Source organism: Stegostoma tigrinum, chromosome 1 (genome assembly GCF_030684315.1).
Source record: "Stegostoma tigrinum isolate sSteTig4 chromosome 1, sSteTig4.hap1, whole genome shotgun sequence".
In the NCBI taxonomy this organism is placed as follows: domain Eukaryota; kingdom Metazoa; phylum Chordata; class Chondrichthyes; order Orectolobiformes; family Stegostomatidae; genus Stegostoma; species Stegostoma tigrinum.
This window is the reverse complement of record NC_081354.1, coordinates 99,018,625-99,044,027: the sequence shown is the minus strand read 5'-3', so window position 1 is coordinate 99,044,027 and position 25,403 is coordinate 99,018,625. Positions and strand designations below refer to the sequence as shown.

The following is a 25,403-nucleotide window of genomic DNA, read 5'->3' as shown; positions in this document are numbered from 1 at the left end:
GGAGCTTTAAAATGGGCAGAAACAGTAGCAGTCATTATTATCATGAAGTATCCATTGTTAAATTTAAGTTAATGTGAGATGCAGTAAAATACCTTAGTAAAAAGTACTAGCTTGTGCGTATGTGGTGGAAGCACTCTAACTATGACCTCATCAGTCTGTGGAAGATGTACTTAGTTTTGAGAGTATAAAAGTGTGACAAATACTTTGAAAAAGTACTTTTGCTGCTGACTGGTGCAATTTAAATTCTGTGGTGTCTAATAAATTAGTGATTTCCTTGTGTTTTATGGTTAAATTTATTTGAAGATTGATAATTGAGGATATTGAAAAAATTCTCCTAATGCAGCCTTTGAGAGAGTCCAAATACCACACATGCCAAAACAGGTACATGAATGCATCAACTGACAGAACCCGAGAAAATGAAAAAGGTAAAACCAAACCTGAAAACCAAAAGGTAGCCGCAGAAACTAAAATGCAGCCCTCAAAATAAAAATCTCAAAGCCACCCTTGGACACAGGAAATTACTTTCCATTCTGGTGGGTGGTACTTCATTTCACCAGAATTAAATTCCACTTGTTGACTGTACTCAAAATTAAAAGTTGGAATGGGTACAAACTGACTGGCAAATAACGAAACACAAACTTGAAACATAAATATCTTTATTGTAAAATACAGAATATTCTAATAAAATAAAATTAAATATAACTAGTTTGATAGATTTAAAACATCATAAAATTTCAATGAGGTAAACATTAAAAACATTTTAAAATTTATAGGTAGTTTTTAATTTTAAAAACACTGCAAATTCTGTAATATTTGGTCCTTATGGCTAATTTGGAAGGTAAGTGTAGCAAGAATATTACATGTGCTTTTTGTAGTAAAATGATAAGATTAAAAGTCAAATGAACTAAATTTTGTAATCAGAAAATTATTAGTAGTCTGGTAAAATAAATACAAGTGGTCTAAAGTGCCCGAACACACACTGAACACTAATTTCAGAGCACCTTGTCCAAGATTAACCTCGGATCAATAATGAACATAATTTGCTCATGTTAGTCAATGATATTGATTTGATCTCAATTCATAAATTTAAAAAATTCATTTACATATTATGCTGTCACACCCTAAATATCTGAAAACATCAGTGACCTTTAGGTTCACTATTAATGTTAAAGTCAAAATGCAAAAGGATTTAAGATGCAATTATATAACCAATTTTTAAACAAGATAATTTGTCTCCAAACAAAATTTGAAAAAGTGAAATAGAAATTGTAATAAAAAATAATAATTAATGGAACTTGGGGTGTAGACCTTGATCTGCCACTTGAACATATTAATGCAAAATCATGTGAGTTCTTGTGGGACTATATCATTCTGGTTTGAATTTTCAAAATATTCCATCACAGTACAAGGTCATGTTTTAAAAATGCCCTAGCAGTCTAGTGGACTACACAGGCTCTGAAATATAACTTTCAATATTTTTAATGCTAGGAAAAAGTATATGCTCTTTCTAATATTAAAACTGATCTTACTAAGAAGGGAGAAGGAACTGTTTTTCACACACACACACACTTAACCTGCTGGAGAAACTCAAGCCTGGCAGCATCTGTGGGGTGAAGGCAAAGTTAACGTTTTTTTGGGTCCGGCAACCCTTCTTCAGAACCTTTTTTGATACATATCACAATGTTTTTTGTTAATTATCTTCCAAAGAAGACCAGAGAGAAAAATAAATTCTGTAGTGATTTGGAATAGGTAAATATTTAACTGGAGATTCATCAGCAATCATTCTTCATGAATGTACTACGACATATAGAAGTTTTATCCTGTCAGATGGTATGCATTAGGCACACAAAATAAAAAACATCAAACAAAAAAAAATTGCAGATACAGAAACTCTTAAATATAGAAAATGCTTGTTATAAATGATCTCTATATCTCTCTCCACAGATGCTGCTTCAGTGTTTCTATCATTTTTTTGCTTATATCAGTAAACATTTATCTTATGGAAATACAACATGTAATTAAAGAGAAAAAAAATAAGTTGACAAGGAAAAACCACTTTGAGATCGAAGAATTAGTCAGTATTAAAAACATTCTCTTCAAAAGCCTACAGAGACAGACTGGAAAACAAGTGCATCATAATAAATATACCAAAAGGGATTCTCCTAACTTACATGTTCCATGTCATTCTGTGACAAATGCAAAGTTAGTTTACATTTTTTAAAACAACTTGGAAAGATTTACAAGGATAAACAGGTGAGTAATTGATCTTGTCTGCTATTTCTTTTTAAAACAACTACATTCTCACACCTGCATCTAGCTTTACTAAAACCCATGAAATAAACCTTCGTAATGGATAATGTTGTTTTGGCAGAAACATACATAATACATATACAGATTCACTTTTTCTTTATGAGTAATTATTTAATATAAATTGACTGAGTACTCACTGCTTTTATAACCTTATAAATATGGGTGATCCTCATATCTGTTAAAACTCAAGTGGAGACAAAATGGCAACTACCTCCCTTCAAACAATTATCCACATGTTTTTTTTATTCCATTATTCTTTGAGACAGGCACATCACCAACAAGGCCAGTATTTAATCCTCATCCCTAATTACCTTTAAACTGAATGGCTTGGTAGCCTATTTCAAAGGGCAGTTAAGAGTCAATCTTACTGTTATGGATGTAGACTTGTATATAGACCACACTATGTAAAAGACATAAGTGAACCAGATGGGATTTTACAATGGAGATAACACGGTGTGGAAATGGATGAACACAGCAGGCCAAGCAGCATCAGAGGAGCAGGAAAGCTGATGTTTTGGGCCTACACCCTTCTTCATAAATGGGGGAGGGGAAGGGGTTCTGAAATAAATAGGGAGAGGGGGGAGGCAGATAGAAGATGGATAGAGGAGAAGATAGGTGGAGAGGAGACAGTCCGGTCAAACAGATGGGAGTGCAGCCAGTAAAAATCAGTATAGGTGGGGAGTTAGGGAGGGGATAGGTCAGTCCGTGGAGGACGGACAGGTCAAGAGGGCGGGATGAGGCTATTAGGAAGGAAATGGGGGTGCGGCTTGAGGTGGGAGGAGTTGATAAGTGGGAGGAAGAACAGGTTAGGGAGACGGGGACGAGGTTGGCTGGTTTTGGGAGTTGGTTGGGGGAGGGGAGATTTTGAACCTCGTGAAGTCCTCATTGATACCATTGGGCTGCAGGGTTCCCAAGCGGAATATGAGTCGCTGTTCCTGCAACCTTCGGGTGGCATCGTTGTGACACTGCAGGAGGCCCAGGATGGACATGTCATCTAAAGAATGGGAGGGAGAGTTGAAATGGTTCGCGACTGGGAGGTGCAGTTGTTTAGTGTGAACTGAGCATAGGTGTTCTGCAAAGCTGTCTCCAAGCCTCCGCTTGGTTTCTCTGTTGTAGAGGAGGCCACATCTGGAACAGCGGATACAATATAGCACATTAGCAGATGTGTAGGTGAAAATCTGCTTGATGTGGAAAGTCGTCTTCGGGCCTGGGATGGGGGTGAGGGAGCAGGTGTAGCACTTCCTGCGGTTGCAGGGAAAAGTGCAGGGAAAAGATTTTACAACAACTGCACAATGGTTTCATGGTCGCCACTGAGACTAGCCTTATATTTCATATTTTTTTTAAAAAATAAATTATTAATTGAATTTAAATTCCACTAGCTTCCATCAGTGGGATCTGAACTCACGTCTTCAGTGTTTTAGCTTGACCCTCTGTATTACTAGACGAGAGACATTTCTGATATACTTAATGGCTATCTTGTTCAACTATTAAACGTGTGTACGTTAACATGATGGAAATTTAAGACATTATTTAGGCATCTAGTTATTGTTGCATAAATAAAGGTTGTACCATATTTCAAATAATATTTTATCTAAAATACTTTTCACTGATAATGTGTGTTTTCGGCCCAATATGATGCACCATGAAGTGCTAAAATTTGGTTTACACTTGATTCCATACAAAGTTATCAATCTTAGCCATACAGCACATGGATCTGTTGGGGTAGAAGAATGAGAAGGAGAATGTTTAAGATCTGATTGGAGAATAAACCTGTAGAACAGGCTGAAACACAATGTGTACCTTGGGAAGTAGGTTTCAAAAAAGCTAAAATTTTAATTATCTGAGCTGGCCATACATATTTAGGGATGGACATGCGTGTACTGTTTCCAGTTTGGTAAACAATAAAGCAAACTGCTTATCTGAAGAACAAGTTTCTATATAACTTCAAACTCATTGATAACTTCATGAGTAACCTTTAAATTATTCCCAAAATATTCTCTCTCCATTCATTATCAGCAATGCACAGGATCCAACAAATAAAACATTGTTTTATCAGTATGGGAATCCTTGGAAAAGCCTTTCCTTTTAAATTTGAAGATATTTAATTTACACATTTAAAGATCACTCTGAACTGCTAATATTTCAATATAATTGCATCATTGTAAACTATCTTAGAGATAATATTCAAACCTACGATAAAGTTCTTAATCACACTAAAATATGTATGAGTGTGTATACACATGGGAAAAGACAGGGATTAAACAAAGTGCACTTTTTTAAAAAACGTATTTAAGTTTAATAAAACTGCAAAAAACTATTTATTTCTTGCATTGTAAGAATCTTGTTATGTTCTAGAATTACAATTTTAAAAATGACATATTTGTTACATGTTCCACAGTGGATATGCATACAACTTCCATTTCAATAAATTTTAAGAATTAATTGAAGATGTGTTTTAAATAATCTTTAGGGATTAAAGTGTCTTAAAAAGTGATGGATATGTATTTTTTTGAAGATCCATCGTGAAGGTTTAAAATAGTAATTCATAGTAAAATAGTAATTAGCCATCAATGTACATAAATATTTTCAATTGGAAAACACTTTCTGCACGGCAACTTCACACATTTTTATAACAAAATAGTGAGAAGGGTTTTTGATTTACTGAAAAGCATTAGACAGCATAGCAACATTACACCCAATGCAAATTCTCAACATCTTTTCCCATCTTTATTGTACTAAACTTAAAAATGTGTTATATTTTTACTGCTTTAAAATAATAGTAAATACCAAACATAGTGAAGAACTTTATTAGTTAAAATCTAGGTATCATATTTGCAAACACAAGTTTTGTGCAAAGGGCTACAAAATTACAAATTTGATTTTATTTCTTTAAAAAGAGTTTATTTTACCCACAATCTCACTTATAATTCTAGAACCCCTTAAATTTTACTTTACACCAGCAAAAGATAATCTTTTTGCAGTTGAAGAGAGGAAAGGGGGAAAATCCTTTCAACTGTGACACATATGTGAAATAATTAGTGAAACAAATGTTGGGAGTCTTGTTGTTTCAGAATGGGCAGTTCCTAACCTGTGCTGATAATTCAAAATAGTAGAAACAGAAACTAAAGAATCAGGAAAATTATATAAAACAAATTTTTAAAAATTTCAATCATATGATCAGTACATATACCAGAACAACATATCAGGTTAAAATATGCCTTACCCCATTACAAGTCAAATAGGCACACTTCAGCATACCACAATAACGGTTTCATTGTATTAAACGCTGCTGGAAATCCCTGAGTGTTGCCACTTTAAAAAAGCACCACATGCTCAAATGCTTGTTTTGGTGCAGGAACTCTGTAAATCCACGAGATAGTCGCATGCTCACAGAATCAGGAAGAATTTTTCTCGTTTAATCATTCCTTAATTCAGCTTGATTTTCACAACACCTTGCTGTGGCTCTGTGAACCTATAACAAAACAAGCACGGATTAAGTCAAAGGGTCCAGGCCCGAAACGTCAGCTTTTCTGCTCCGAAGATGCTGTTTGACCTGCTGTGTTCATCCAGCTCTGCACCTTGTTATATCGCCAATTGTAGCATTTTTGCTTCAGAGTCAGCAGACGATAGGTTTCAAATTCCATGCCAGAGACTGGAGTATAATGAACTTTTAAAGTTTTGGCAAAGATCTGTAAGCACGGGTTGTGGATGAGGTTGTTGACTTGCTTGCCGAGCTGACTTGTTTTTTGTTCAAACGTTTCATCGCCATGCCAGGTGACATCATCAGTGGAGCCTCTGATGAAACGATGTTATTCTACTCCGCTCGGAATTTACACTGTCCGGTCCGTTATGATGAGTGCTGTCATTTCCAGTTTTGATCTGTATGGGTTTGTATATGGGGTCCAAATCTATATGTTTGTTGATTGATGTATGGGTGGAGAACCATGCCTCTTGGAATTCCCGTGCCGTCCCTGGGAATTCCCAGAGGCATGGTTCTCCATGATCAGATCAAAACTGGAAATGACAGTACTCACCATTACGGACCGGACAGTGTAAATTCCAAGCAGAGTAGAATAACAGTTTTTCATCAGAGGTTCCACTGATGATGTCACCTAACATGGTGATCAAACATCTGAACAAAAACAAGCCAGCTCAGCGAGCAAGTCAACAATCTTATAATGAACTTGGCTGACGTTCTTACAGTGCAGTGTAAATGAAATATTGCACTGTCATTTTGGAAATGTTAAAAACGAAGGTCCAGTCTGCAGTCTCAGTTGGATGTAAAAGCATGTGACGCTATTTTGATTACAAGGTGTGCTCAGTACCATGGCCAATATTTATCCCTTAATCAACATCATAAAAGACAATTTGATCATTACTGTAATGCTCTTTGTGGAAGTTTGCTAGACAAAAACTGAATGCCTTCTCACCTACATTCTATGCTTTAACCTTATTTAATTAGTTACATGGTGCTTTAGAATATCCGTGGTTGTGACAGGTGTTATTTAAATTTAAGACTTTCTTATGGTACAGCCAAGCATCATAGCTGAAGATGCCATATTTTAAATAATTAAGATCAAATACAAATTGATGCATTTGATTGAGCACTTGAACTGCAACATAACAGCAGACATTATTCCAAAAATCAAGCCTACTTTTCCAAATCTATTAGATTAATTCCAAATCCTATTAGAATAACCAGCTTTGAGTACAAGATTGGAGAATGTTATATAGCTGTGAAGGAATTCAGAGGAGAACAAGCATAAAATATCATATGCTTACGGTAAACAAACAGTATAGGTGTTGAGGCTACAAGGGACACGCAATTAGATTTAGATTAGTTCAGTAGTTGGGCTGCTCCATTTTGGGAGTTTAAAGCTTTTGGAGGAAGGAACATGAGAAGCCAGTGAGGAAAACATTGGAGATGACAAAGCATGGTTAAGGATTTCAGTGAACAAGGAGCTGTGACTGAAAAAAGTGTGATAGTTGAAATAAGCTGCATTGTGATTTTATAGGATGTGCAGCAGCATTGAACGCCAAGTTAAAGCATGGTTTGATTCAACTTTTGTGAAAGACTCAGGAAGAAGAAAAGTGTGTTTCTGGGAGCAGCTGAAAACAATGCCTTCTCCATAATCACTCCAAGGACAAAGCAAATCCACCGTAACAGCATTATCGTGCAATCTTTGCTTTTCTTAACCAAACAGTAAGGACTCAGCACTGTATTGTTCGCTTCAGTGCTTTGTAACAGCGCAATTTGAGAAATTGAGATCACACAATTTTGAAATTGAAAATTTCAAAATTAATTTATTTAAAATCAGCGCGTTGTTCCTGCACTTTTTTTTCCCAGAAACAGGAGTCTAATCCCAATAGATTTATGACAGGCGATGGTTGCACACTGAAGGACACAGACAATATATTGCTGATTCAAAGAAGGACTCTTCTTTTCTTATTGACTTGGCGGAAAATAGAAAATGAGATTTAAAATGATTGACAGTGAGTGGGTCTACTAAAACATTTCTTTAAGCTTCTTATAGAATGAAAGTTAAAAGAGATATACAGCTTAAATGTACCTGAAGTTGTGGCTTTTGAGGTAGTCAATAACAGCTGGTTTAATACGTGCTACTCCCCCTTGGCTATGGCTTCCCCTTCCAGTTATGACAGTCAGATAAGATTTACCACCTTTTCGTTGGTATTCTGAAACAAAGAAATGTAAAAGCAGTTTTTGTCACTTTAAGAAACAGGAAATGCATAAACAATTAAACAATGGTCTTCAATAATTTTAATGGTCCTTTTTTTGTTGAGTGTTACATATACAAGAAGTTTAGGCTCTCAGACAGATGGGCACAGTTAAAATCTTTTTCATCAACTCATTTGGTTTAAATTATTTCCAGAAGCAGCAACAAGATAAGCACAAAGATATTCAACTTAATCTAATCAGCAGTCATGATAATGCTAAGATTTTAACTATCTCAACCGTCGTTCAACATGAGCACTCTCACTTTTGGGTTAGAAAGGGATGAAGCCTTATTCTAGAAATGTGAACACATGACCTAGACCAATGGTTAAGTGCAGTGCTGAGGAAGTGTTGTTTTGGTAGAGGTGCCATCTCGTGCAGAAGTTAGTAAACTAAGGTAATGACTAGTATCTTGAGCTAATGTTACATAGCCTGTGCACAAACAAAAACCTCAAATAATGCCACTAAAATAAATTATTTGATTTTTTTTCTTGTATGAGATTTGATGCGCACAAATTAGCTGCATTTCCCTACATTACAAAAACAACTAGAATTCAAAAATACCTCACTGGCTGTGAAATGCTTTGGGATTTCATTGCTACATAAATGCAGGTTATTTTCTTTTATTTATGAGTAACTGTATCACCATTCCATCATCATAATAGCCGAATATACATCAAAGTTCTACATTTCTTCTTAGTCTTTGTAGGACATTGGTAAAATGTGAGTTGCCTTTTAAATTTGTAATGTTTTGTCTTATTTTGAATCCTGTTTCTTACATTAAGCCAACTTCCACGAGTATCTGCATGTAAGAAATCAGCATGAGTTGTTCAAACGGTCCTTCAAGCATGCTTCACCACTCAAGAATTTTTCTACTGTAGAGAGGCTGAAGAGCCTGCACCATTAAGTACAGTCAAGGTTGGGATGTACACATTTTTAATCATCAAAGAATTAAGAGTTATAACGAAAAGGCAGGAGATTGGAACTGAGCATTATCAGATTAGCTATGATTTCATTGATTGATAGTGAGAACTCAATGGGCTGAATGGCTTGCTTTTGCTCATAATTCTTAAGGTCTTAAGATTTTTACCTTAATATCACAACCTTTAAACATGCAGACAATCTTTGATTATTAATTGGAGCAATTAAAATAGAGGATATGCAAGAGACTAGAATCAGACGAGCAAAAGCTCAAGCTATAACATTATACTAAAATTTTAATTAGAGATGTGCCAAATCACTGACACACAGTGAACAGGGCAACTTTCATTGTCTTTCCAGCGGCTGATTCCCTTAATTTGTTTGACCATACGCATCATACAAGTGACCTACCATCGATCTTCTCAAATAGCACTTTTTCCAGGTGGTACTGGGCTTCTTCTACATGAAGGCCATGCAGATCTAAAACATTTTGAGGAAGTAAAGATACATTCACTTGCTTCAAAATTTTTACAGCAGCTCTGTGGTTGGCTTCTTTCATCTTTTCGCCATGAAGATGACCCTTTAAAAATAGTTGACTGCATTAAAACTCAAAATATTACATTGCAAACTGTGAAACTAATTAATTTCTTGCTAAGTAAAGTAGTACTTTCAGCCTCAAAGGGTTAATGCAATTCCAGTGAATGTACTACGGTTTCCAAGACATACTTTCACTGCTATGAACTATCTGAATGTGCTATGTACACCAGTACGAACTTTATTCTAGTTATGAGCAACTTGCACATTATGATGTTATATTCAGCCATACTGAGCTGAAGTTTCATTTCAGGGACAGGAAACAGCTGCTTGGACTGTTTCTGGTTCCAGAACTCCCCATACCAAAAATATAAGACCACTTTTCCAATCATTCTATATTTACTGATTTTCTGAAAGTTCAAGTGATTTCTTTTCGTGATCAGTAAAATTATCAAAAAATGATTCCTTACATTTTTCTTCCCAGTAATGGCCAGTGCAAGACCAAGTTCTAAACCCACTTCTAGAGGGTGAAAACAAAACACTGACCCAAATTTTAAATGGCGTACACCCCTCAATTAGTACAGACACAGATTCCTTATACAGTTAAGAGTGGCAGGTGGTGTGTTTCTTGTTTAATTCATACGCGGGATTAGGGTTGCCCAGAGGGTAGTTAAAAGTCAACCCTGTGCTGTGAGTCTGTAGTCACATATAGACCAGACCAAGTAAGGATGGCAGTTTCCTTCCCTAAAAGGCATTAGTGAACCAGACGTGGTTTTCTGATAATCGACAATGGATTCACAATCATCATTGGATTCTTAATTCCAGATTTTTACTGAATTCGAATTCCACCATCTGCTGTGACTGGATTTGAACCCGGCTCCTCAGAACATCACCTAGGTCTCTGGATTAACAGTCCAGTGATAGATACCACTAGACCATTGCCTCGCCAAGCTACAGAGTGTATCAGAGACATTCCGATTGCAGCAAACTGCAGTTAAAAGGAGAATTAGTTGATGATGTTTCAGCATACCAGAAGCCAGCTGGAAAATTCCAGTTAGTCTCCTTGAACTATTGTTATATAGGCTCTTAGGACAGGCAGCCCTCTCAAGGCCTGAATCTGCCTTCATCAAAAAAGGTTGGTGCAGGAAAAACAGCATCTCGCTGGCACCAATATTTTGCAGCCTTATGCACATCAGTGTCCAAACTGGTTGCGGCAAAAGATTAGTCCATTCAGTTGAATGCATTGTGGCAAATTCTTCCTAAAAAGTATTGTTGGTGAAAACACTTTGTGATGATGTAGCATTTTGAACAGAAAGATCCAAGATTCAGTTCTTGGTCTGCACTGAAGTAACTGCTGCAATCCACAACAGTGGTGGACTCTACAATTTGTCTTTGAAGACACCATGCATGGTACTGAAATACCCAAAGAAGAAACTGGAAGTGTTGCAAGAAACTTTCTGCAAAATCCAACCAGCCCCATTTAATTAACACAGAGAAAGCAATTAACATTGACAGTTAGAGTAAGTTCTCATTTTAAGATGCTCCGCTTCAAGTCATTTGTCTGAAGTGGGTATTTCCAATTTGCGTGTTCGATTTCAATTTAGTGTTGCTGTGCATTATTGCTATGATATGATGTGGCTCCAGTGACCCAACAGTTGTCATAATGACTTGAGTGCATCCACAGACGTTCACTCATATGAGGGAATTATGAATCCTTTTCAGATAAAATTCTGAAGCAAACTTCAAGAAGAATATTCAAATCAATAGGTGACCTTTTGCAGGGAAACAGCAGCTACCTGCACTGTACATTTTATGGCAGAAAAGCCCCATTTCTGGACTATTTGAATTTTGGAGTGCCAGCTTTCCACTGGGTGAGAGAGAGGCCATTTTAAAGTCTGAGAGAAAGGAAGTCACTTCTCACTGTAATGTACATTGTCAAATTACTTTTCTTGTGTTAGGGCTTGTTTGGATGAAAAACACAAGGTGCACAGTACTGAGCCTTCAGGAGGCTAACTAATTTCCTAAATAAAAACCAAAAGAACTGTGGATGCTGTAAATCAAAAACAAAGTTGCTGGAAAAGCTCAGCAGATCTGGCAGCATCTGTGAGGAGAAAACAGAGTTAACGTTTCAGATCCAGCGACATTCCTCAGAACCTCAGACCTTTCTGAGGGAGGGTCATCGAACCCAAAACATTAACTCTGTTTTCTCTTCCACAGATGCTGCCAGACCTGTTGAGCTTTTCCAGCAACTTTGTTTTTGTAACTAATTTCCTAGTTAATTTGGGAACCTCACATCTGTTGCAATTCAATTCTGCAGTGGGTGAGGCAGACAAGCCATTTTAAAGCCAGTAAGAAAGCCTTGCATCAAGATGGTAATCACTCAAAGCCAGTTTCAATATAACATTTTCGTGAAATTCTGAAAGAACAGGTTAACCAACTTATGGCGATTGTCGAAAATAAGAGATCGTTCACAAAGTTAACAAACGTAGAGAATTAAACAGGAAGATGCAGAAGAGAAATTAAGGCAGAGCAGCATGGGCAAGTAACTCCCAACTCTTCTAACTATCCTTCCAAACAATACCTGACCCTTAGGTGGCACAGTTTGCACAGTGAGTTTATAAGACATCTTGGAACTAATCAAACCGGAGCTGAAGCAAGGCATCATCAAACCAGAGGGACTGGTTAAGAAGAGAAACTAGCTAGTGCTACCCGAAACAAAAACACAAACTGTGACAGTAACTCACGGGGTCTGGCACCATCTATGGACAGAAAGCAGAGTCAATGCTTCGGGTCCAGTGACCCTTCTTCAGAACAGTTCAGGCCCTTCAGTACTGAAGAACGCTGGACCCAAAATGCCGACTCTGATTTCACTCCACAGATGCTACCAGAGCAAGTGAGTTACTCCATCAATTTCTGTTTTTATTAAGATTTCCAACACCTGTGGATCTTTCATTGAGTATTATTGGATTTGGATTTAAATTGTATTTATTTTATACTCGATGATTATTTATAAGTTATTTCAACTAGAAAGGCAGAGTGGTGCAGAGTATATTTCAACCGGTACATTATTTTTTCCAGATGAGAAATCTTCAGAGAAACTCTTGTTATACCCCAATTCCCATTGGAAAATATGTGCTAAAAGTTCCTATTTTTGGCAAAGTGTTTTTATCAGGGAAATTCATGGCTGATGGTCTGCCACTGGCTATTTTAGCTTTTTCCACACAATGGCCTGCTCTTTTGCTCATTAATTATACAACTGACCTTTTTGACACATTCCCAAGAAATTGTGTGGAAGAAGCAGTGGAACTTAAGTTCCAGCTCCACTGCAATTCACAAGCTGCAAGTCAGGAACTAGCCCTCATACTGTGGGCCTGTACCACTGAAAGTCAGCAAATGGTGCAAGGCACCCTGTTTTGTGAACAGAGACCTGGAGGTGCTCATGGACATGATGGTTGAGAAAAAGGTCAATGCTGTTACCTCCAGACTGCCAAAGGAAGCCATATCACCAGAAGCAGCTAGCCTGAACCAAGAGAGCAGCCCAGATCAATTCAGTGCCTCATGTTATAAGAAATGCCCAGCACCTGTTTTAAAAGAAATGCTCAGCATGCTCAAAAGAAAGTTAGCGAGTTTCTGCATTCCACAAAGAGAAGTGCCACCATCTTCTCCCTATTAACTGACAATCATTAGGCCTCCACTGCTCACTCGGTCACGCTACACATTTCTCAGCATGACCCATAAACTGTCATTTATACTCCTGCAAAAGCATGTCCCTGTCCTCTTCAATTCCTACTTGCTCACTGGGGAGACATCACCGCCCCTCGTGCCCATTCATCACTTTTAAATCTCTCCCAACCATTCCATTGTACTCAATCTTTCTCTGAGTCACTGCAGGAACAATCTCTCATAATCAGGCCGAGGGGGCCAAGAATGGCAACACAGTGATGGACATTAGTCTCCATACCCTGTATGAGGGGAAAAATGCAGCAATTGACCAGAAAAAAGAATGACTGCTCTTGGGAGGATGCCCATACCTCCAAACACAACCACACCAGTAGGCTTCATTGCGTTGTGTGACTTTCCCCAGAATACAAGTACACTTGTGCACTTCACTTTTAGCCTGAACAGAATTTTAACACCATCTTCACTTCTCTTTCTCTTCTCTTTTTAAACACCTTTTCTCTTCTCTTACACATACTAGTGGGGCCAATGAAGCGTAATGACAAGGCGGCCAGCACCACCTACTCAGGTCAACCTCCATTTGTGAGGAGGAAGCCAGTCAACTTTCACTGGATGCACAGTAAGGCATTCACTTGCACCATCCACCAACTATGCGTGAATTTCTTATGTGGATTACATTCAGAAGCACAATCGCTGTCATATAGGGTAACACAGTGACTCAGTGGTTAGCACTGCTGCCTCACAGTGCCAGGGACCTGGGTTCAATTCCACCCTCCGGTGACTATGTGGAGTTTGCAATGAATTGAGATAAATTGACGGATGTGCAGGCTAGGTGGATTAGCCATGGGAAATGCAGGGTTACAGGAATACGATAGGGGTGTGTGTCAGGTTGGGATGCCCTTTGGAGGGGGGACTGTAGACTCAATGGACCAAATGGCCTGCTTCCACACTGTAGGGATTCTGTATTTGCAATTGGTCAAGGATTAAACTTCCCAGGTTGCAGAGAGCTGGTGGCCTGTAAGTTATGGCTGAAGAGCAATGCAAGCCTGAAAGTTGGGAGCCTCAAAAGTCAGCATAAAGAAGCAAGCTAAGAACAGTTAGATGCATCATTTGTAGATGCATAAAATATGTGTGTGTGCATCCATGCATGCAAGACATATGTGTTCAAAAGCTCCAAAGTGAAAGGTTAGGTTGGTGTGCAGGTAGTTCTGAAAACAGACATAATAAAGACGGTGGTTAAGCAATGCAGAATTGTGTTCATGAAGTGTGAAAGACGGCAGTGCCTATGACTCATGCAGGGAAATCGTTGTGGAGCTGGATGAGGTCCAGTGAAGTAAGCACAAGCTGTAATGCCAAGTAATCACTCTGACCTTGGAACTGATACCAATCTTGTTTCTCGGGGTTGGGGGGGGGGGGGGGTGGGGGAGAGAGAGAGAGAGAGAGAGAGAGAGAGAGAGAGAGAGAGAGAGGAAGAAAAAATCAGGAGCTATTTGGAAATAAGGCAAGCTTAGTTATAAATGGATAGCAAATGCACAGAAAGAAGTTACATGCCACTCATTAGTGAGATTCAGAACTCAATGTATAAACAATGAAGAGAATCAGAAGATTTATTTTTCAAAGTCAGAAATCTGATTTTTCTTTGTCCTTGCCAGATTTTTCCAACTTTCTCACCATTGCCCATGCTATTGAAAGCAGGGAAAAATTTCATCTTATGATTTACTTTAAGTTATGATTTTTTGGAACAAAACTACAACTACAAACTACAACAAATGAGGACTTGATACAGTTGAGCTTCAGTGAGAAGAAAGTACATCAGGTTGTCAGGTCTTGTCTTTCAGCGCAGACGCAATTTTTAAAAGCTCGGCAAATTCTTCTGATGCAAAGGCCAACCGATCCCTCAACCAATAAAACCAAAAAAAAACTGATCATTTATCCCAGTGCTAGTCAAGGGATCTCATATGGATTTCTACATATTAGCAGTGATAACAACGCAGATGTGTGTGACTGTTTGTGAGATGTTTGAGACAACCTGAGGTCATGAATGGTGCTATAAAAGTAGTAACATTTTCTTTTTCCTTTCAATACATGGAATGGATTTACCAATAGAGCACTGGTTGCAAAAGTCCTGGAACTCATAATTAGCTACTGTGAGGAAAGGAATTTTAAGGTCATTTTAGCTGAATGAAAATGTCATAACCAATCTTGCATATTTATCGTGTGGCTTTGTAGCCTGTTTCAGATGAATACTTACTGTAATTACTCAGGTGCAGACATCAAATGAGAACTAGATCTAGTTCACCTATGAAATCCAGGTATCAGCACAGGAAAAGAAAAAAAGTCTTCTTCATGCCCAACCTTTCTACACTTATTTTTTCAGAAAATCTGACAAGCCTAATGACTGAAAACGTTAGAATGAGATGTTAAAACACTTTGACTACAATACTTACATTATTTTAATGAATCCAATAGGTTATCATGAATAAAATTACACATCACAGTAATAAAAATCTTTTGAGATAATGGGAACTGCAGATGCTGGAGATTCCAAGATAACAAAATGTGAGGCTGGATGAACACAGCAGGCCAAGCAGCATCTCAGGAGCACAAAAGCTGACGTTTCGGGCCTAGACCCGAAACGTCAGCTTTTGTGCTCCTGAGATGCTGCTTGGCCTGCTGTGTTCATCCAGCCTCACATTTTGTTATCAATAAAAATCTTTTTGTGGCTTTCCATTTTCCTTCCAAAAAATATCTGTCTTTAAGGTATCCATTCACCTACCACCTTTTCAACAAGATGGCATTTGTGTGCACTGAAACCATTCAATTCACTTGCATTAGGCATTATTGTTTGGGAGATAGTATTTGATTTGTAGGTGCACAAATGAGAAAAATTTAGAACCAGTCATTTAGTCAGCTCCTTGATCACTGCTGCATTTTAGTGCGCTCACCTGCTGTGCATAAAACGTGGCTACTGGTTTCATGCCCCTTCGATGAGCTTCTGCTGCCTTACTGAAGCACTCCTGCTGCTTGCGACGATGCAAAACTGCTTCAGCCCGGAAGTCTTCATAATTTGGAAATTCTGCATCCTGGAATGCACGCTCATTGTCTGACTCCTTAAAATCCTTGTTCAACATGTCCTGAAACAGAAATAAATGACTTAGAAAATTATATTAAATGTAGTGATAAATGTGAAAGCTGCATCAATTTTCCAACTGGAAAACAATCGTGCTAAACATTCTCAGCAAAATTTACAGACAAAACTCTAAGACACCCATACAGCGAAGATGCTGAATACTGCACAAAAACAAAGTTGCTGGAAAAGCTCGGCAGGTCTGGCAGCATTTGTGAAGGAAATAAGAGAACTAATGTTTCAGGTCTGGTGACCCTTGCTCAGAACAGGGTCTAGACTTAAGTTCTAAGGAAGGGTCACTGCACCCGAAACATTAATTCTGTTTTTTTCATTCTCAGATGATGCCAGACCTGCTGAGCTTTTCCAGCAACTTTGTTTTTGTTCCCGATTTACAGCATCCGCAGTTCTTTCCGTTTTTATTTTGCTGAATATTGTAAATTGAAATGTGCAGATGTCTATAGATCATTCAATTACTAGGAGTCATGAGTTCAAAGTGAGAGTGGAAAAGTTTAAGGAAGATATACATGGAAAGTTCTATACGCAGAGGATGGTGGGTGAATGGAACGTGTTGCCAGCGAAGTGGTAGAGGCGGGCACAATAGTGTCATTTAAGATGTTTATAGACAGATACATGAATGGGCAGGGAGCAGAGGGATACAGATCCTTCGAAAATAGGCACAGGTTTAGATAGAGGATCTGGGTCGGCTCAGGCTCAGAGGACCGAAGGACCTGTTCCTGTGCTGTAATTCTCTTTGTTCTTTGTATTCCTCCAACAGTTCTTCCCAATTGTTCCCATTACCAGTCTCTACAGTTTAATAAATAACACAAGCCACAAGCATCTGTTTAACATGAGTCTTTAAAAAATACAGGCACACTTACAGCTAGAGTATTAAGTATGCACTTCCAATACAAACCCCTATATTGATATGGAAAATTCTTAACTATCTGAAATCAATCCAGATTGCAAAACTTCTTGCTTTTGTGTCCTATCTCACAGGATCAAATTCTAAGGATCAGAGAACATACAGGTAATTCTATGTAACTGACAAAGCTCTATACATACAAGATCCATCCCAATTTAAAATAAGTTGTACTGTTAAACTAAACTTGGTACAGTAAATCATCGGTTTCCATGAAATCACGAATTGTGAATTTGCCTATCCATGCCAAAAAACTAAGTATCAACAAAATCAACATCCATCAGCAAAAATCACATCTGTGATTTTTAACCTTTTCTAACCTATTTTAAAAGAAGCTCTGCATGCACGAATTTCATCATTTTTGGGGTGCTCAGGAATGGAACCCTGGCAGATGATGAGGAATGACTGTATTTAATAAAGGCTGCAAAGCAAATATTGTGAAAAGACTGGTAAAGACGGGAAGAGAAAAAGAAGAAGAATGTACATAGGCATAAAACCTAAATAATGGAATTAATGGAATACAGTCTTCATTTTCGTAATTTATTCATTGTACTTCCCTTTCATGGACTCAATGATGAACAATGCAATAATGCCTACTGCTTTACAGTTGTAATATTCAGAATATTACAAGTTTATTTTTGTTGAAACAAAAAGGTGAATAAGTTACAATAATGGTACTCTGTGGAGCCTTTAAGTATTTTAAAGAAGTTTCAATACATGACTTACCTTCTTGTTTCGGCCCACAGCCGGTTCATGTTTTTGGACACTTTCATGAACTTCAATGATTTTTGTTGACTCTAGATCCCAATCAAATACTGACTTCAAAAACTGCTCTGTCTGCTCAAAGGAATAGCTAAAGTAAAAAAAAACTATATTAGAAATTCAGAAAAAACAATTATCATTTATCCCACACCCTCAATGCAGAAATACCTTTAAAGGTTCTTCAGATGCGTCAGCAAACATGAAAATGGGTAGAGGATCATCTAAGACGAGTGAGATGCAGGAGTAGGATAATAGTGCTGGAGAGGATACAAGCTCAAGTTTAGAGGGTTGAGCGATTGGGACGCCAGCCAGGAGAGCATTCAAATAATTTTTAAAAAGGTGCAGGTAAATATTACGGCAGCAGATACATTCCACAAGATATTAACAAACTGAAGGCACTGGATACTGCAAAGCTAAAGGCCTGGATAATATTCCAGCGATTATACTAAAGATTGTGCCCTAGACCTTCCACATTCCTGTTACAGTACAGCTGTGCACTGGCATCTACCCAATCATGTGGAAAATTGCCCAGCCTCTGTCTTTACACAAAAAAGTAGGGTAAATCCAAAAAGACCAATTACTACCTATCTGTCTATTCTCAATTATCAGTAAAGCGATAGGCAGGGTCATTAAAAGCGCTCCCAGGAAGCACTAGCCTAGCAATAACCTGCTCACTGATACTCAGTTTAGGTGGCCATTCACCTCTTGACCTCATTACAGCCTTGGTTCAAACATGGACAGCCAGCAGATTCCAGCGGTGAGGCCAAAATGACTGCCTTTGACAGCAAGGCCAAAGTGAGTGAGTGGCAGCAAAGAGCCGTTGCAAAGTTGGCATCAATGGGAATCAGAGGAAAAAAATCTGCACTGGTTGGAGTCATATCTAGCTCAAATGAAGTTGGTTGTGGTTGTTGGGGGTCTGTAAGTTCTGTTCCTGGGCATCTCTGCAGGAGTTCCTCAAGGTAGTGTCCTAGGGACCAACCTTCTTCAGCTACTTGATCAGTGACATTCCCTCCATCATAGGGTCAAATTTGGGGATTTCACTGAAGTTTGCACAATATTAGCACCATTTGTCACTCTCAAATACAGAAGTAGTCCACGTCCAATAGCAGCATGATCTGGATAAGATCCAGATTTGGGTTCACAATTAGGAACATCTTTAGAGTTAGCATTGACAAGAAACTGAACTGGACCAACCATATAAATTTGTGGCTACAAGAACTGATCAGATGCTAGGAATCCTGTAGTAACTAAATTACTGCCTGAATCCTCAAAACCCATCCTTTAGACCATAAGGCAGAAGTAGGACCATTAAACCTAACAGGAATGCTCTACCATTTAATGAGATCATGGTAAATCTGATAATCCTCAACTCCACTTTCCCATCTTTACCACGAACCCTCAATTCCCCTACTGATTAAAACTGTCCAACTCAATCTTGAAAATACTTAAGAGCACAGCCTCAACAGCCCTCTGCAATAGAGGTTCATAAATTCAGAGTACAGAAAGGGCCTTTTGGCTCATTAGGTCTGCACTGACGAACTTCCACTAAAAGTGTGTTAATCCCAATTTCCTGCACTGAACATAGAACAGAAAATAATTTCATAGATTCATATGCTCAGAGAAAAAATGCCTCATTATGCCAGCTTTACATGGGCGATCCCTTACCCTGGGATTATGCCCTCTGGTCACCGACTCTCCAACAAGGGGAAACAACTTTTCTGCATATAGCAAATCAAGTTTCTTAAGAATCTTCATGCTTCAATAAGGTCACCACTCATTCTTCTAAACGCCAATGAATACAGGTCCAATGTGTTCAACCCTCCAGGATGGGCTTAGTAAATTTTCTGAGCACTACCTCCATTGCCAGTGTATCTTTCTTTAGATAAGGGTACCAGAACTATTCACTGTATTCCATTTGTAGTCCAACTCGTGCCTTGTGTAGTTTTAGCAAGGTCTCCCCCTTTAAATATTACATTACCTTTGCCTTCTCTCTTATTTATTGAACTTCTAAGTTCAAACCCCTCTGTAATGTAACTTGCTGCAGACTTTCTCCTTTTAAATAATACACAGCTCCTCTATGCTTCCTACCAAAGTGCATAATCTCACATTTACTATATTCTCTACACCACCTACAAGGCAAAAATCAGAAGAGTGATGAAATACTCCTCATTTGTCTGGGGGAGTGTAGTCTCAACAACTATCAAGCAGTTTGACATCATTAGGAAAAAGCAATCCACTTGTCGGCGCCAGACCCATAAACATTCATTTCCTTGCACCAATGACACACATTAGCAGCTGTGTTTCAGCCGCAGTCCACAAGATGCACTACAGAAATTCACCTCACACTGCGCCTTCCAAACCTAAGACCACTACCACCGAGCAGGGCAAATAAATGGGAACACAATCACTTGCAAGTTCCCCTCCAAGCTACCGAACATCCTGACTCAGAAATACATCTGTGTTCCTTCAGTGTTGCTCGGTGGAAATTCTGGAATGCCCACTCTCATACCATTGTGGGTTTACCTCCACCAAACAGATGGTAGCAGGTCAAAAAGGCAGCTCTGGGGCAACTAGGGTTAGATAACAAATGTTGGCGCAGCCACCAGAGCCCACACCCCAGTAATGAATTTTTTTAAAAATCAGATTGAGATGGTACAGGCAAATAGTGTTAAATGGTGCATCAGACAATCTTCTTAAATGAGAGAATGAGCGGTCTGAAGCCCAGCTCATCATCAAATATATGCTATGGACAAAAATTGATTTGGAGGAAACTGCAGTTCATCAGATACTGGATGTCAAACATGGGGAAAATGAGGGGTAGTGTTTAAACTGTTTTTTTTTTGGTGTACAGGTGGAAACAGACCTCCTACTTGTGGATTATGTTACCAAAATGTAGCACGTAAATGAGAAGGGGCAATCCCTGTGATCCACCAAGATCATGACAGAGGGGCAGAAAGAAAAGCTATTTTTAGAACTGATACATAAACAAAGACCCAAGCAAGCAGGAAACAAGGAGAAAGACATGATCAAGTGTGTAAAGTCAACAGGGAGGTCAAAGATTAGGAGATGGAATCACATATCGGTCACAAAGAATGTATTTCCTAACTTGGGGCACTGGTAAAAGTCCAAATTAGACACTCACAGAGAAACCAGGCACGAAGTTTGGAGGAACCATATTTAAAGATTTTGGAGAAGAAAGCATGATTGGATATTCAGGAGGATCAGGCAGGACATTAGAACAATGAATTCAGAGAAGGTAGGAAAAAGGAGTAGAGAAGGAACTTTAAATCACTTGCCACACTCAATATACAGATCAGACTCGTTATTTTAAAATGACTTTCAGGAAACTCAAACTACTAATACTCCACCTTTTAGGTCAAATACAAATGTGAAGTTTCCCGTCAGAAAATCCATTTGCAGTCAAATATTAATGGAGCTTCTGAATTCAGAAGGAAATATTTCACAACATTTAAATGCAACGAAAATTAAAAATATTCTGGTCAAGGGTCAAAATATGTCAACTATAGATTGGGTATCTTAACAAATAAATGGTAAAATAAATATAAAGACAATTTGCATGCAATTTGCATACACTGCAAAACTAAAAACACTCCGAACTCTAACTGTTCCAAGCGATCATGGAACATAATATTTGGTGCTAAGTATTAACACTGTCTGGTATTGCAATACCATACAGATTGTTACATATTCAAAACTAGCCTTTAAAATTTTGGGAGATGGGAAAAGTGAGCTTGAAGTAACATAAGGTGCAAGTTAAAGGATGTTGAATGAATCATAGAGATTTTGAAAGTTCAAAATTTTGTGAAGGCACAATCTAATATTAGATTAATATTGAAAAATAACAATTACAGGAAACACTATATAAAATTTTGATTAAAACTCACTTGTTATCTTTATACATATCCATGATGAAGTGCTTATCAATGCCTGGAAACATCTCTAGGAGACGTTTCTCCTTTAACTTTGTTGCACAGTCTTTTGTGGATAAGAATGATCTCATAATGGACTAAAAAAGATAAAAAGCAAATCAAATTAGGATAGGTTTAACAACTATAAACTCTGGGTTCATTCCCATACACGTTGCCACTATTACAAGTTTTACTGAAGAGTAGACTCCTGCAGTGAACTAATTGTCAAGAGGGTTCATATAACTTGCCCTTCTATGTTGCACCGTAAACAAATCTGAATACTACTCTGCTCCACCATAGTGTTTTGATTTCTTTATTCATTCATGATGAAGTGGGTGTTTGGTTGGACCAGCATTTATTATCCATTCCTAACTGCCCTCGAGGAGGTGGTGCTGACGCTGAAGCAACTGCAAAAAGACCAACATCAGTGATGTTGGGAACCTCTGCAGGAGGTCAAGATGGATTATCCACTCTGTGCATCTAGCTGAAAAAATGTTTATCTTTTCCACAGATATGGTGGGCTACCTCATCATTGACAGTAAAGATGTTTGTACAGCTTTCTCTTCCAATGAGTGGTTTCATTGTCCAGCACCATTCGTGACTGGATGTGGCTGGATTATAGAGCTTAGATCTGATCTGTTGGTTGTAGAATCTGTTGATCACTTGCAGTTTACACTGTTTGGCATAAGAGGAGGAATGACAAACAGCAAGAGGTTTCCATTCCTATCCTGCTGCCCCAAGAATTCATGAGGTCCAGAGTCGATGCTGAAGATGCCCAGGGCAATGTTTATCCAATTATACAGCACAGTGCTGCCACCTCTGCTGGGTTCATCCTGGCATTGTCTGGGACATCATGTGTGACATGTCTCTCAGAATGTGAGACACCCTGTAGGACTGTCCTGGGAAGGTCAGCAAATTTTTACTTTTCTATTGCCCAGACTGGAGAGTTTTACTTACGAAGAGAGATTAGATAGATGGGGGTAGTCTTCCTTGGAATAGAGGAGTCTGAGGAGGGACATGATTGAAATGCAGTACAGAAATTCACCAAAGCTCAGAAGTCTGGACAGATTAAATGGTAGTAAATATTTTCCCCTTGGTGCAGAGATCAATGACCTGGGGCATAGATTTAAGGAAAGGGGTAGGAGGTTAAAGTGAATGTTTTTCCCACCAAGAGGGTAGTGGAAATCTAGAACTTACCATCTGAAAAAACGAGGCGGAAACCTTTATAACATTTAGGAAGGATTTAGATGTATCTTTTTCTGCTGTACACTGCTATTACTAAAGGGCATTAGTGAACCAGATGGATTGTTTCAACAATTGACAATGATTTCATGGTCATCATTACACTTATAATAGATTTTTGCTGAATTAAAATTTTAACGTCATGAGATTTGAACTCCAGTCTCAGGACATTACTTGTGTATCTGGATTACTAGTCCAATAACAATACCACTATACCACTGCCTCTCCTATATACATGATAAATTACTGAGAATAAAATCTGTCATGATCTTATCTCATTTCTTAATTTATGTTTTTATTTAGTACCAAAAAATCAATTGCTCATTTACAGTTTGGGTAGACCTGTACCTTTGCTCAAACTTGCAAGGAGACTATTACACAACAGCTTTCTTGCACTTTTCCTGTCTTGCTGTTCCCGACAAGTCAGAAGTTCTTATGTTACAAGGGCACATAGTTTCTGAAATGTGACGGGTGTAGTGGCACTTCGCTGCTTGAAGCATTTGGAGTGAAATGTGAGAGAGATCCCAGCAGGGACAGAATTTTTTTTGTATTTATCATGTTTAATCAAAAAGATCTAAGTAGGTCATGAAAATATTTGGTAAATTGGAAATATGTAAGTAAGATTACAGCAAATAATTATTGCCCTTTATGATAAAAAGCTGCATCATAAACAGTTACTAATTAAGGAAACAAGCTGCTCCTCCCTCTCAAGGAAACATGAAGAGATTTAATCTAATAAATGGGTCAGGTGGGAGGCACAATAAATTTGAACTTATTTTAAATACAGAAATTGAGCTGGCAGTGTTAATCACTGCAATTTTAGGCAACTGGCCATTTTAGAGAGTCAGAGAGACAGAGACAAAAGTGGAGCAGGAGCAGTACCTGAAAGCAGAAGGCTGGAAACCTAGGGTGGGAGTTTATACCATTCAATGCAAGAAGTGCCCAAATGCTGATAACGTCCTCATGTAGTCATGCCAACCTGCACAATAAAGGTTCAAAGTGCCAGGAAAATGTAAACAGCATACTGAATAGCTTGGAATTTAAATTTAAAAAGTCTTTAATGATTGAAAATCCGAAAACTGGAAAGGAAAAGTAATGATGGGACCTAGCCAGTCTTCCATCTGTCATAGCTATACTGGAACAGCTTAGTCAGATTAAGTGGTGAGCTTTGGCATGCATATTTCTAATACAATAGCTCAGGCACTGTCAACATCCATAATTTTTCCTGTGCTTGGTACACGTAGCTACTTCTTAACATTGCACAGAAATGAACTAAATTGGCTAGAAAATAGGTTCTGGGCTGGGAGGAAGAAAGAATACAACTGCCAACTCAGAAAACCAAAAGAATTGCGGATGCTGTATAAATCAGAAACAAAACCAGATTTTTACTGAAAAAACTCAGCAGGTTTGGCAGCATCAGTGAAGAGAAATCAGAGTGAACGTTTTAGGTCCGGTGACCCTTCAGACTTGAAGCATTAATTCTGATTTCTTTTCACAGACGCTGAGAGACATGCTGAGATTTTCCAGCAATTTCTGTTTTTGTTTCTACTAACTCAGAGCCTTTGCTTAAAAATACTTGGAAATATTTCAGTTTGGTCTCTTACATTTTTGGTCTGAGTAGTAATATTTGGGAGGGTAAAGACCATGAAAAGCATCAGATTATTTGCGTAAATATTCTGTAGCACTGCTTTCATGTAAACAGAGTGTAAAAGTTCAAAGGTAAAACACTGCCTTCTAGGAAATGATGTAAAAATCAACAATTCACACCTGCAGTGCAGTGTGCAGTTTTGGCCTCCTTACTTGAGAACAGATATACCAGCATTGGAGGGGGTGCAGAGGAGATTTACTCAGTTGATTCCAGAGCTGAGAGGGTTGGACTATGAGGAGAGACTGAGTAGACTGGGATTATACTCACTGGAATTCAGAAGAATGAGGGGAGATCTTATAAAAACATATAAGATTATGAAGGCAAGAGATAAGGTGGAAGGCAGGGAGGTTGTTTCCGGTAGCAGGTGAAACTAGAACTAGACGTCATTGCCTCAAAATAAAGGGAAGCAGATGTAGGACTGAGGTCAGGAGGAACTTCTTCACCCAAAGGGTCGTCAATCTGTGGAACTCCCTGCCCAGTGAAGCGGTTGAAGCTATCTCACTGAATGTTTTTAAGGCAAGGCTAGATAAATTTTTGAACAGTAAACGAATTAAAGGTTATGGTGAGTGGGCGGGTAAGTGGAGCTGAGTCTCAAAAAG

At 38.3% G+C, this 25,403-nt stretch overlaps 1 protein-coding gene across 6 annotated transcripts in view; it reads right to left on the bottom strand.

Annotated features, from left to right (window-relative positions):
• Positions 1-4,497: 4,497 nt before the first annotated feature.
• Positions 4,498-25,403, bottom strand: part of n4bp2 (NEDD4 binding protein 2) — an 89,323-nt gene continuing 68,417 nt past the window's right edge. For 3 of the 6 annotated variants that reach the window (XM_048531427.2, XM_048531433.2, XM_048531458.2), the window contains 6 exons: positions 21,891-22,012; positions 17,950-18,076; positions 16,123-16,311; positions 9,377-9,545; positions 7,881-8,004; positions 4,498-5,782 (listed from right to left, as the gene is read on the bottom strand). In XM_048531427.2, the coding sequence (XP_048387384.1) occupies positions 5,737-5,782; positions 7,881-8,004; positions 9,377-9,545; positions 16,123-16,311; positions 17,950-18,076; positions 21,891-22,012 (777 nt within the window). In that variant the 3' untranslated portion in view covers positions 4,498-5,736. Of the gene's footprint in view, positions 5,783-7,880; positions 8,005-9,376; positions 9,546-16,122; positions 16,312-17,949; positions 18,077-21,890; positions 22,013-25,403 lie in introns of those variants that run through there. The other 3 variants (XR_007247585.2, XM_059647265.1, XM_048531447.2) reach the window with 3 other exon arrangements.